Source organism: Patagioenas fasciata, chromosome 14, assembly GCF_037038585.1.
Source record: "Patagioenas fasciata isolate bPatFas1 chromosome 14, bPatFas1.hap1, whole genome shotgun sequence".
Classification (NCBI taxonomy): Eukaryota; Metazoa; Chordata; class Aves; order Columbiformes; family Columbidae; genus Patagioenas; species Patagioenas fasciata.
Window position 1 is genome coordinate 5202276 of NC_092533.1, and position 13770 is coordinate 5216045.

At 41.3% G+C, this 13770-nt stretch overlaps 1 protein-coding gene across 3 annotated transcripts in view; it reads right to left on the reverse strand.

Annotated features, from left to right (window-relative positions):
- Window positions 1-4108: 4108 nt before the first annotated feature.
- Window positions 4109-13770, reverse strand: part of SGCD (sarcoglycan delta) — a 317216-nt gene continuing 307554 nt past the window's right edge. For all 3 annotated transcript variants that reach the window (XM_071814693.1, XM_065849345.2, XM_071814694.1), the window contains 2 exons: window positions 6431-6554; window positions 4109-4780 (listed from right to left, as the gene is read on the reverse strand). In XM_071814693.1, coding sequence (XP_071670794.1) covers window positions 4607-4780; window positions 6431-6554 — 298 coding nt within the window. In that variant the 3' untranslated portion in view covers window positions 4109-4606. The remainder of the gene's footprint in view (window positions 4781-6430; window positions 6555-13770) is intronic.

The window sequence follows — 13770 nt, forward strand, 5'->3', positions numbered from 1 at the left end:
ACTTAAAGCCATAACAACAAATATAAAGAAAATTGGCTTATGTTGTAAACAAGTGTTTGTGAGCATGTGTATATGTGTGTGTGTATATATATATATATTTGTGTATATGCGCAAATCTTATGACAACAAAAGTTAATTTCCTTTAAGAACATCTGTATTTGCAAACTAGGTATGATGTGAACTAACCTGACATCTTCCCAAGTTCCACAGGAATCTCTCTTTAACCCTGGAGCAATTTCTAAGGAGGTTTGGGTTTTTTTAGACATAATTTTGCTATACCATATATTGCAGATGGTATATTCAGGCTTATGCCTTAGTTTGTGCAATGTGATACTTATGATTAAAGAAGAAGAAATAAACTCTCAAAATACAGCTGTTTGACAGCACATGACTGAGAACCAGGTACAAGTCACACTTACACATACCTAGTTTTCTAAAAATGTATACCTAGGAGAGGCCTTTTATATATATTTTAGTAGTTATTGGCTTCCCCTTTTGATGACTTCCTTTAGTGTTAACAGCTCTTTGTATTCTTAAGCTACCTATTTCACTGACTACTGGGTAATATACTTCAAAAAGTATTAAAAAAAACCCCAAAACCAGCAAAAAAACCCCAAAACACAACACAAAAAGCAAACAAAAAAAAAAATACAGAAAAGCTTGGAGAAAGGATAGAGTTGTATAGCCAGTATTAGGATCTCTGCTTTTGCTAATAGCAAAGTCTTTTTGCTTTAGAAAAAACCCAAACTCCCCTATGAAAGTAGAATGGTCATACACTACGTATCCATAAGGTACTGGTTTGCAGGTGAGCACTGGCAGTCATTTTTTCGACTGCTTACTAAAATGTTGCGTTTAAAGTGAATTTAAAAAGGTCTCAAAGCCCTATAAAGTGAAGAGTTACAATACACAAATGCATTTATCTTTAGCTGCAGTATTCATGGTTGCCTAAGGCATATTGCCATTAGTATCACAGTCCCCTGACCAGCATTTCAATGGGTTTCTGTGCTGACAGCTTGCTATGCAGACCTGCACACAGCGCTGAGTCAATGTCACTGTCCTCAGTGCCCTGAATTGTCACCTACCCAGCTCCTGTCCCAGCTCAGGCCATGAAGTTGTCAGCATCTCTTCCATTAAGCCCACCCCATCCTCGTTTTAGGGTTGGGAGGCAAAACTAAACTCCAGTTTGACACAAATGCCATCTCCCCAAATTGTAAATGCCGAATTGAACTGCAGGCCCGATTCACAAAGAAACACACAAATTCTTGCTAATTTTTGGCATTTTTATCGATAGCAGGTAGAGCATATGGAAGAAATTCCAGTCCGGGAGGCTCTAATTTAAATGGACTCAGGGAAAACCAACCCATATGGGTACAGCAAGGGTGAGGGATTTCTGGGCAAGGCAAGAGGAAAAGGGACTCTCACACGTTTGCCTTTTCTATCAGGTAAGTCAGTCACTCCATAGCAGCCCCCAACAATGAACTGTGAAGCGTGATATAGCTGGACATGTTGGTATCCTGTTTTTTTATCAAACATGCCTATTTTTTTGCCCTGGGATCTCAGACACACAGTCCTGTTTGCTCTGGTTTACCACTCACTGAACCGCCGGGGACTAATTATATGGCCAACGCAAGTGCAGGTACCATCATCTAAACCACTGTCTTAAAACTCAAGTGGGGCTCAAATGATTTACAAGTCTCTATACTGGTTCAATCTTTCCAGCAACGATTCCTCATCTTTTAACACAACATAAAATTTTATGCTTTTAAGATGGAAACACGATCATAAAATATGTTGAAGCAACTAGAGTTCATTTGTGTAAATAATTAAGGTACCCTTCGTTCACCTCAGAGAAGTGTCTGCAGTGATGGCACTGATGTGTAAGAGTTCCCCCATAGAAATTTGTACGAAAACAAACGGCTGAATGTCTTTTAAACAGTTTCATGGCCTTCATGATATGAGAAGGTGATAACCTCATCCAAGAGCCCAGCTGAGAAGACCAGCCACCCAAAATTACTTTGTTGGCAGAGGGAGCACAAGGATGAGGACTGAACCACCAGCCTCTTGTGAGTGGAGCATGGAAATGGGGATGCAGCATCCCTGCTGGGTCAGTCCCTTCACTCAGCACTGCCTTTCTCACCAGCATTAATCCTCCTGGGATGGGGAGGTTAATGCAACTCATTTTCGGTACAGAGCACTCTTCCTGCACCACGTGTCTTCACAACTGCTCACACGGGATCTGTTTATGAATTGGGCCATGCTTGCTGTAAGGTTTGTGATCAGTATTAAATGAAACAGCGAAAAAAAGCTCTACAGTAAATGTAGGACTATGAATGGGACTTCAGCTGTGGTCCCAGAGGTAACGTACACAGTATTTTGCTATATTTAACATGGTAAAAAAAAGTCTGTATCACTCTAGGTGCCCCTACAGTCTTGATGCATTTCATTAATATCTGTTTTAAGTTGCACAACCAGTTCCCAAGACACCCTCCTGTCCCTCCCCCCAAATAAACTAGTTTTAATAACAAGATAAATACGATGTGCTTCTCCTTGCTGAGTGCATTGACTTAAGGCATAGGCACAATTCCCCTCTTTGAACAGAGATGGTATAGTCCTGTGTCCCAATACAATTGTTATCCTGGGTGACCCTTTGCATTCAAACGTTTACTCAAGACATAATAATTACATCGTTAACAAATAGTTTGATTTTGTTAATTAATCTGAACATATTACTGAAATAAAAGTGGATCATTCAATCCTCCTTCAGGAAAAAAGAAATTATGGGACTTCTGCTTTGTTAGGCAGCACCACATCTAACCTAAACCCCACAGAAATCTTTCCTTTGTGTCCAGTCAGTTTTGGATTAAGCCAGAATTGTTAATTAAAAAAAAAAAAAAAATCTATCTATCTATCTATCTATCTATCTATCTATCTATCTATCTATCTATCTATATAAATAATGAAACCCTGGTACTCTCCAGATCACAAGAAAATACATGGAAATCTGTAAAAAAGAAATAGGCTAAATTATTTCTAAGATTTCTGTGAGCTACATTTTATCTTGAAGATTGCTTGAAGAACACCAGCTTTGCTCAGATATCACTAGGGATGGGTATAGATCTGTCATATTTGCACATGAGGTAATATTTTCAAAAGCATCTCGGTGGCTTAGAAACCTTGCTGTCCTTGTGGATACTTTTTTGGTAATTAGTAGTTTTTCAAGGATTTTTACATGCATGCGGATGCAATTATGGGTCAGAATTCAATGATCTGGGCTCTTATTATTTTTCAAAACTTGAACAGTGAAAGTAATGTTACCAGATCAGATTTTGCATTTTATCCAGTCCATAAATGACTCCTGGACTTTAAAATATGGAAAAATGCAACCACGAAAAGATGCAAACACAGAGTTTTTGGGGCTCAAATTCTAGAGGATCCGGCATCCAAAGCCCTTGCTTTCCAGTAACCTGGCTTTGCCACAATCTCTATAAAGCCATAAAAGAGGTCTCTTTCGTTGTCAGCATCTCTGATATTTTCAGTCTCCACCAAATCTAAGTGACCTTGGCCTGTACGGCCTGAAAAGAAAGATGACAAAAATTCTGGCATAGCATCTACATTACACATCTAATTTGTATTAATTTCTTTGTTTCTATGGATAGAATAGGTAAATTTCTTCGTTTCTCGAGGTTTTCATAGCTAATGTCCAAATCTTAAATCTTTCCACTTTCACACGGTATGTTACATCTTTTAAAAATTACAGGTGCTAATGGCAGGAGTGTAGGGTGATCCAGGACACCTGTTAACTAAGGAGGTTCAGGATTTTATTGTTTAGTCCAAATTTCACAATCTTTTTTTCCTTCCAAGGAATGCAACACCAGTTTTGTACACACAGAGGTTACTTGAGGTTAGGGTTAGAGCTGATGCCTCACATCTGAATAACACAAGACATCCTTGGCCATGCACAGGCAAGTCTCAAACCCCTTCAAAAAAACACCTGATTATTCCAGCAAGAAGATCTGGATATCCCTACTAGCCAAGTGCAATCCATCTTTCCCAATAGGGAGCCATGCTTTGGGTGAAAATTGAAGAGTGCAATTTAACTTCAGGTATCCTGGGTCACTCTGGCTGATCAGTAGAGAACATCTGGCAATTCTTTTTCCTTTTTTATTTTTTTTTTATCATACCACTGATTTCATGGTGCAAAAATAATCAGAGATGCTTCTCTTCCCTTTGTATGTTGGTGGATCTACATCGGTTCCAAGGTCTTGCCCAGCCAGCAATCCCATTGCTCTGAGAACAAGATCAAAGCGTCAAGTCCAATTTAGCAGATTGTATCAGTAAATTTTGGTGTGGGAAAGAGAAATGCTACACAAATGTAACAGGGTCACCCTGGGATTCCTTGTACTGAAACATCATTTTACACAGAGGATATATATATATTTTTAATATATATATTTTTTATATATATATTCACACACACGCGCGCGCACACACAAAAAAATGTCTTTGATAGGCTTTCTGTGTTCTAGTAAAAATAGTTGGCAGCTGCAATCTGTGAGACCAGAACTGGCTTTTGTGCTGCCTGCAATGCCCCACTGCAAATTGTCTCTCAAAGGCAGACGCTTGTATTTATCTGGCAGGTCGAGCTACTGCCTGCCTGAGACAGAAATAACCTCCCGTTGGGACACACACAGAGCTCGTAGATTTTTTGCCTGGACCCTGCAGAAGAGGAAGATCCTTGAGGCAAGTTAGGTAGTTTGATTTTTGCAGAATTCAACGTTATCTGAAGTTGGAGGGGGGCGGAGAGAGAGAGAAAGAGAGAGAGAATTAGTTGGTTTTGATCTCGTGCTTAAAGAATCTGACTTCAGACAACTCAGCAGCTACAAAACCTGGGTAGGGAAGTGTATTCAGATGGGAAAGTCTGATACAAATCTGGCTGAGCATATCATCTGCCTTTAGCATGACCCACCTAAGACCTCCAGTTTATTTCTGTTAATCAACCTACCACGGTTTGTAGTTCCTGGGGCCCCTCTGTGTCTGGGTTCACCCAACAGAGGAACCCCACTGCTGGGTGGGTGTGTGTATGGTTCACGTCCACACAACCACTCTTCTCAGCCAGATTTTCCGGCACTCTGATCCCATCGCCGATTATACTTGCAGGCTCACAGCACTGACTTTTATGTATTTTTTATGTATACACTTAACACTTTAATGTATATTAAAAATAACTTCAATGTTGTAACAGACCTGAACTTCTCCTTATAAAACAGAACATAAAAGCGAACATGTGGCAGCTCTGAAACACATGGCAGCTACAGGAGAATGCTCTAACATCACCGAGAAGAGCACAGTAAGATAACCTGCACACCAGAATATTACAGGGCGACTGACAGAATTTGCTCTTATCTTGCAATTACAGTAAGAGGCTCCAGTTTTAGTATCTAATTAGCATCTAATCTCCTGAAAGATATAGGTCAATATATGCATTTTAAAAGCAACTTAGTGTTAAAAACATCAAGGCAACTGCTTGCAGCAGCGAAATGCCTTGCATTTCAACTGTGGTATATTAGGTAGGGATTTTTTTTTTTTTTTTTGTATTTTTGAGATGTGGTCTGGATTTAGAACGTCTTAAAATGCAAATGTTTAGAAATAACAGAAATTGCAATAAAAATCCCATTCTATTTATTGCTCCTGACACTAAGATAGTAAAACGCTAGATTAGGTTGAAGCCCTGCTGCTGGGAGGTTTGTGCTCACTGGAAGGCTCCCCCTGCTGAAGCTCTCGGTGGGTTCCCCAGCAGGAGCTCCTCAGCCACATCCTTTGGTGTTTTCCATCACTGTGGCAGGAGGAGGGGATGTGAACCATGCGCCCATGTATTTTTGAGACAGAAGAGGCTTAATTCAACACCTATTCTACTTTTGTTCTGTGTTACCAGTTGTATTCATTCTCTCTTCCCCTCTAGAAGGTCCACCAGTGCAACAACTGGTGTGTCCTAATGTTCCCTTTCTTTCCAAAATGAAAACATCAGCTACAAAGCTTTTCAGATCAATACTGGTGAATTAAGCTCTTCTTATAGAAAAATGTATGATAAAAGATTTAATTACGTTAGCCAAGTAAATCTCGTTTTAAAGTGACAAGGAAACAAAGAATTTAGGAGTGCTGTGTATTTTACAGCTGCATAAATCTGCTTGAGCAACAGATGCTATTATCCAAGCTCTTTAAAAATAATGAATCAGCCTTTGCCACAGAGTGAGTCTCGTTTGCATATGATATGTTCAATCACTGCTAGCAGAAACTAAGCCGGGCAGGCTGCGCCCGTGCTTTCACACCAGTGTTTCCAATGCAGTGGCTCAGTGACTCAGAAGGCTACAAATCTGCAGGACATGTGTGGCTTGGTTTGCTTTTGCCGCAGGGCTTGATGCCCTTTGCTTACCTCTCCATCTTTGGATTCCAGCCTGAGCTCTGTCCTGCACGTGGCTTTCAAGCTGCCGGCCTCGGCGTTGATCTCGATGCCTTTTGGAGCCTCCATCACCAGCGCGCGCGTCGGTGACTCCAGTCTGGAATAGAAAGGGGAGTTACAGAGCCCAGTGGCTTGAATATTCTTGCTCAATCTCAGGTTGTCACCTTGCACAGCTGGACTGCCCATTGCACAGCACCTTAGGACCTACTGACATTCAGATCCATGCCTGGCTTAGTCAGTGGCAAGAATTAATGAACAACGTGGTAAAAAACATCCTGGATCCAATCTGCTAACATTTAATATTAGCTTCTCCATGCTGCATCAAGATGCAAGGTGCAATAAAGCTTCCCCCATGATCACCTTGCTCACATGCAAGTTGAGATTTCTACATGATCAGTGCTAACGAGGGATATTGGCAAAGCAGTGTACCTACACAGGGAGTGCAGCACTTTTCTTCATTAAACCACTGTTCAAGCAGGAACGAGTTAGTTCTGACTCCCTACAATGTGAGGTTTTGAAGGGTTTAAAGACATAAGGAAATCAATGAACAAAACCAGGCTGAAGACCCCAAAATCCTTGTCTCCAGTCCTATGCTAACATCACACTGCACACAGCCATGCACCCCTCTGCTGTGCTTCAACTCCTCCTAACCATGGATAGTCCACACAGGTACCTGACAACCCCATTATAGCACCGTATAACACTGCCAAACCTTTTAGTTCAGGCAAGTGAGGTCAATGCTGTAAGGTGCAGAAGCACAAGGTTCAGTCCCTCTTGCTGATTATCCATTCATAGGTCTTGTATTATACTCGTCTCTTTTTTATAATACAGTCTCTTATTGCTTTCTGTAACGAAAATGCTAATAAAAAACAATTTTCCCTCTTTGGGAATATCCTCTTAGTTGATTTCATCACCATTTATTTACTGTACCATCACAAAATCTAGACTATGATCTCTCCAGGTTAAGGAGGACTGGAACAGAAGCTCCTTTGCTTCAACTGCTTTGGGCAGGGAGCACCAACAAAACAAAGCACAAGGGCAGGACACAAGCACTGAGCTTCCTGGGGCACTCTCAGGGTTTGCTCACATCACCGCAGTGGCACTTCAGCTGTTTCTCTGCTTGCCATATATAATCATTTGTGCAAGTAAGTGTATTCTTAAATGGACTCCTGCTGGTACTGAGACAACATTATGGGAGACTGAGGGAATTCAGCTGTATTTATTGCAGCCAACAGTTCAATAAAGCAAAGGCACAGTTCCCTCTGTGTGGCACTTTTCAGGTTACGACTTTCCCTCTTGTTAGTGTCTTCGCATTGCTGTTTTTTCGAACACTTTTCTCTCAAAACTCCAAACTCATCCACAGTGGCTGACTCAACTAAATCTAAATTTCAGGGGAGAACTGAGGCATACACAGCCCAAGGAATGAGCATGTTCTCATGGTTAGCAGCCTCGGCACTATCTTCCTGAGCTGCTTTTTGTTTGTGCTCTGCACGAAAGCTATATCTTACATAAACCTTCTTCTGATCCCTCCGCTGGTATCACAAGCTGGTTCCCTTATGAGGAACCTAAGGTTAAGACTGCTGATATTCACTTTTTTCTTTCCTGATCGAATTGCAGATTGCATGGAGGAGGAAAAGCTTGCAAAGAATGATTGACATTAAATAGTGCTACCTGGGATATGATTCCCTCTGACCTTCCAATTGCAATAACTGCCTTTCCAATATATGTTAGAATTTCTTTATGGTAAAAATAGTCTCAGTGCACACCCGCAGGGCTCTGGCACATGCGCTCTGGTGGCTTTCATTATGGTGGCTTAACATGCTGCCTGTCCCACACTCTCCCTGGAGATTCCTGCCCAGGGATACTGTGCACTGTCATCCTTGCTGGTGCAGCTCACAAGCTGCTGTCTACCCTGAAAAACAAAGGGTGCTCTGCTTGCACAAAGCCCCCAGGATCTGAGCTGCAGAGGCTGGGATGCAGATACAGATTCCCTGCTGCCACCTCTGCTTAAGGCAGGATCCTCCAGAGGAGAAGCAGACAGCGGGGGCCAGTAGTGTCTAAAGTCACTGTAGCTAAATTCACCAGAGGATGTGTCCAAATCCCAAGACAGCTGAGCTAACCTGAGGATAAAATAATTCCTAAGAATCACAGGGAAGTGACTCTCCAGCTCTCCGACATCTTGGTGACTCTTCAACTCCTTTGATGGCTTGGCTGTCTCAATGTATTTGCTCATCTGTTAATATTGTAGCTATTCTGCCCACTGAGAAATGAATCTTGTAAGTGCAAAACAGTGTCCAGACACCACGGTGCAAATGCACTCATTTGCAGCAGCAGCTCTCAATTCCTGCTCTGTACAGGAGCAGCATCCCAGTCCCACACCACTGCTTTGTTGGAGAGTGCGGAGAGCTGGGAAAGCAGTGAATGTCCTTCCATGGTGCGGGGCATTAAGAGACAACCGTCCTGTATATCTTGCCCTGTACATATAGGTGTCCATAACACCAAACTGAGTTAAATTCATGCATTGACCAAGCTCCTGAGTACCTGGGAAGCTATTAGCTAACACTGTCCCAAAGCTTTATTCTCTTTTCATATCTACAAAAGTGACTGAGTTGTTCTCCTTCCTCCACCCAATGAAAACCTACACCCAGGATCTTGTAAACCCTTGCATCTTGTAAACCTATGCAATTTTAGACACGTCCTAATTCCTCCCGAGTTTCTTGCACAAAGGGCCTTCTCCAGCACCTCCCATGGTGTCATGTGGGACAAGCACAGAACACCAGGGCTTTGTTGCTGCTCCATAACCCACCCAGCTCCCTGCAGCAACACGTGTTTTTTAGTTAGCTGAGCTGACCCCCACTCTGTCATCCTCAATCACTAGCACAGACAGATGCAATCTTACTGATGCTGAATTAACCAAAACCCATTCCTTTAACATTAAAAATAGCATTTTGAAGCTCAGTTGTATTTGGTGAGCTTTTTGGTGTTGTTTCTGTTTTTTGTTTTTGTTCTAGAACCTTGAAACTATGGTAGTGAGTGAAAGTACTGAAACAGCAAAGTGCAGCTCTTCCAATGATGAGAAACTTGGGCTTGCAGCCACACAGTTTTGTACTTGTGTCGTGGGCTTGGAGTCTCTGACTCTGCTCCCTCTTACATGTTCAATATCGGTGCAACTCCATCAGTTTGCACACGACTTTTGTCCCAATTTAAGCTACTGTAAACAGGGACAGAATGGTTTTAATAGAAGTGTCCTTGGCATTTGAGGAGCATATGATTGTAAAGGATTTAATTTGATTACTTTCTGATATCCTGAATGAATTCCTGAGACACCTTTCTTTAAACCAGGAGCTGAAAAATCTATGCAAAGCCAGAGAAAGCAGTTGAGGAGTTTATGCTCTAGGGGGGTTGAGTAATGTTTACTGAATACTTTCATTTGAATCAAATATTTAAGAGACACTCTGCTTTTAAACCCAATTTTGTCTTCTAGAGCAGAACCAATTTGGAGACTAATAATGAAAGAAAATGATTTAGCGATGAACAGATAATTTGTTCAAAATCAACATTTGTTTTCCAGTGCAATACTTTGGACTTTCAGTAGGATCCACACCTCCCGGTTAGATGTAAGCCTGTACTTACAGCAGCAGGCTAGAAAAGTGGCTGCATGAATATAGATTGTTTCATTATTTGCTCCTGCTCTTGAATTTTCCATCCCAGCAATTGGCACATAAGCCCTTTTTATTGACCGTGGGTGCTGCTTATTTTTGCTCCGGTATTTCCAGGACTGCATTCTGACCTTTCTCACAGAGCTGTGTGAGGAGGACAAATTCACTGCTCTCCACAGAGTTACAGGATGCTGAATTCATGGCTGAGATAAGCTGCTTCTTCCCACTGCCATAAATTGCTCCTGTCCCACCTACAGTGTCCCAGTACGTGGATGAAGGGACAATCTCCTGTCTGGGTGACTACCCACAGCATGGTAACTTCTCCTACGGATCTCAGGGTGTCATGTAAGCAAACTTTCAAAAGACAAGACACAAGCAACAGGATTGTCAGAACTATCAAAGTACCCAGGTTCCACTTATTACAACAGGTGTTAGGTACTTTTGAAAATCCCATTGAGCACCTAAATGCCTTAACAAATCTGACCCTTAATCTCAGTTCTTAGTTCTGCAACAGAGGTAACAGCACTTCCCAACTCCACAGGGAGGGTAAAAAGATAAATATATTAGTGGTTGTGAAGCGGTTACATACTGTAATAACTGGGGCCAGGTAAGTACCGTAGCCAAAGATAGATGGCTGGCAGATGGATAACTGATCCTTCCAAAGCTGCAATATTAGGCTCTTCCCTTCATCAAAAATACTGTTAGTCTTGTTCCTCCCACTGAGCACACTTGGCCTGCACATCCATATGCAAGATGATATATGCAGGGGAAGCCTTGCTCCAGATCACCATGCTTAATGGACAGTGCTAAATGTGCCTCTTAAGCCCTTTTACTGAAACCTATCACCGAAGCACCTCACATTTTAAAGGGAGGTGATGGCACACGTGTATCTTGCAGTGAACTCCTCTCCTGCTACTGCTGGAAATTTTGAGCTCCTGGGAATCAACAAGAGAGCAAAATTTTCAGTGCCATCCCTGCTTCACTTTGAAAACTTCAGCAATAATTTAAAGGAAGTCAGTGTGTGAGTTTGTATTGTGGTTCCAGTAAAAGTCATTCTCTCGGAAAGATCATTACTTACCCAGATTTCCAGTTTTCATTTCCTCCATCATAAACAGCCTCATTAATCACTCCAGTAACACTCCAGCCTTCTTGTCCCTCTCCTCACCCCCTCCAGGATAATGGACTGTTTTCCTTACTATTATGAAGAGCCTTTAGAATTTGGGGAGAAGGCACGATACCACAGAGGTGAAGGCAGTACTGGCTAGGGGTCGCTGGCATGCTTCCAATAAAATGGACAGAGTTTCCTTAAAAGAAAAGAATTTAATGCAAATGGTTCAGGGGGGGGAAAATATCTGCTTGGGTCCAGCATTGATGCAAACAGGACTTGCAATTTGTGGCCGGTATCAAAGGCTGCAGCACATTAGAGGGACGATCCTCAACATGTGAAAGGAGTGAACGTGAACTGGAGACCTATTGCTGCCACTTTTTAAAATTTGCAAGGAATGGGCCCAAGCTTCCAAATTTCTTGGCCCCAACAGGGGATTTTTTGGGGTGTGGAGGGGCACAAACTTTGCCTGCAGTATGGAAATGGAGAAAGAAGTTTACTCTGAGGAGGTGCGGAGCACACGATGCAGCAGAGTGGTAGGATGAGCTAATTTAATTTTGCTTAGAAACCTCTGGACTGAGAATAGAGCATGTATTACTGCAGCTGTAGCCCATTATTTCTAATGACTCTAATTATTTCTTATGGTATCCATCTGACCAGCTATAAGATTTCACATTGAGCATAAAATTAGCCAATGTTACCACTGTGCCTGCTTACATCTCATACAATTGGTAAATTATGCTAGCAAGTAAACGTAGAGCTCCATCAATTTGCTGGTAATGAACCAGTATCTCAGGTTGAAATTTGTTTTCAATTCTAACTCCCTTGTTTCAATGAAATCAATGGGAATCACCCATTCACAGTGACTTACACTTCTGGCTCCAATATTTGTGTGTTATCCTATATATATCTCTTCATAGAAGAAAACACAATACTTTTCTCTCCATTAATTGCAAGTTAATTAGCTTTTATGGAACTGCAGAGAAACCAGGCTTAGGTTCTACTTCTAGAATGCTTTTAAAGTTTCATTTTTTTTAAACTGCCTTACCTCTGCTTGTAGTGGAACAGAAAGAGTTTAGGGGTAGAGGCGAGTGGTTGGGTCTGCACCCAGCTGGTGAAAACCTCAACAGATCCTAAGTTCAAACAAAGATTTGTCCTCTCCGAAAGACCAAAAGGCTCTGCCCTGAGCTCTGCCATTTGTCACGAGATTTTCTTCCTACCGGTAAGCACTGCCATTTCACTAGAACAAAATAAGCTAAAATATGACAACAACAGTGAGCCTAATATTAAACAGGAAGAAGCAAAAAAGGCAGGTGGCCTTGGTACACCAGAGTGAGAAGTTAAAATCAAAATACACAATGTCTCTTTTTCTCCAAGATACCATGATTTTGACAAAATGTGACATACATGGCACGGTACAAAAGCAGCAAGTGCTCTGAGAGCTTGCAGAAGAGATCATCACTAATAAGGAAATACGTATTCCTGTTATTTATTGCCTAGCATTGACATAAATCTTGTTTTCAATTACATTTTAATGAAGCACACCAGTTACTGTTTTAATGGGGACATCTGATTACAGTCTCAATCAGCAGAAATAAATCTTGCTTATGGAAGGTTTCCAGGGTATTTTTTTAGGAGCGTTAATTACAGAAGTAAACAAGGATTTATTATTATCATGTCATCTAATTGTAAATTCTGCCCATCACTGTAAATACTGTTCAGTTTGAAATTGTGTATCACCATACAGTTTTCAGTGTTTATGCTGCAAATCTAATAAGTGGCAATTCCGGTGCAGCCACACTCTGAAACAGATTTTTATGGCTGGTAGTCTAAAGCCTCATGTAATTCCTAATATGATCTAGTGGACAATGAATAAAAAGTCTTTCAGCTATCATCCACTAACCACGGTTAATTCCTAAGGAAAATCCAGTTAAATCTGTCAGAGACCTGACAGAAGCAGAGGTCTAATGATGCTTTATTGGAAATTATAGTTTTCTAATTGAGCCAGAGATAAGTCTGGTTCAAATGGCAAGAAGCATAACAACTTTGCTTGTCTGTATTTGGGCAACACAGATGCTAAAGAGATTTTGTACAAAGCTGAGTCAAGAGAAAAAGGAATTGAGAAAATAATATGAATTACCCTTGTGCTTAACACTATTCATAAGCTTTAATATCTCCTTGGATAGGGAACCCAGTGAACACACTGCATGAATAGTCCTACAGGTGCTGCAGCCCTGACGGATGAAATAACAGGCAAGAATGTGTGTTTGTGGGTATCTGTCTGCTCTCTCCATCCTCCCCTCCCGGTTATTGCATCTATCAAGTCCTGACCATTTCTCCCTGCTTCAGCTCTCCTAATTCCATCTCAAGCTAATGCCTTAAACATAATTTTACAACTTCCCTTTCCTTATTCTATTAGTGCATTTTGTTTGTTTGTTTGTTTTTTAAACTAGAGCTCTTACAGCTGCAATACAAAAAGAGGTGTTTAATCACAAGAAATATAATAAACATGCTGCAGGTTTTGCTAACTTCAGCTCAGCGCCAAACAA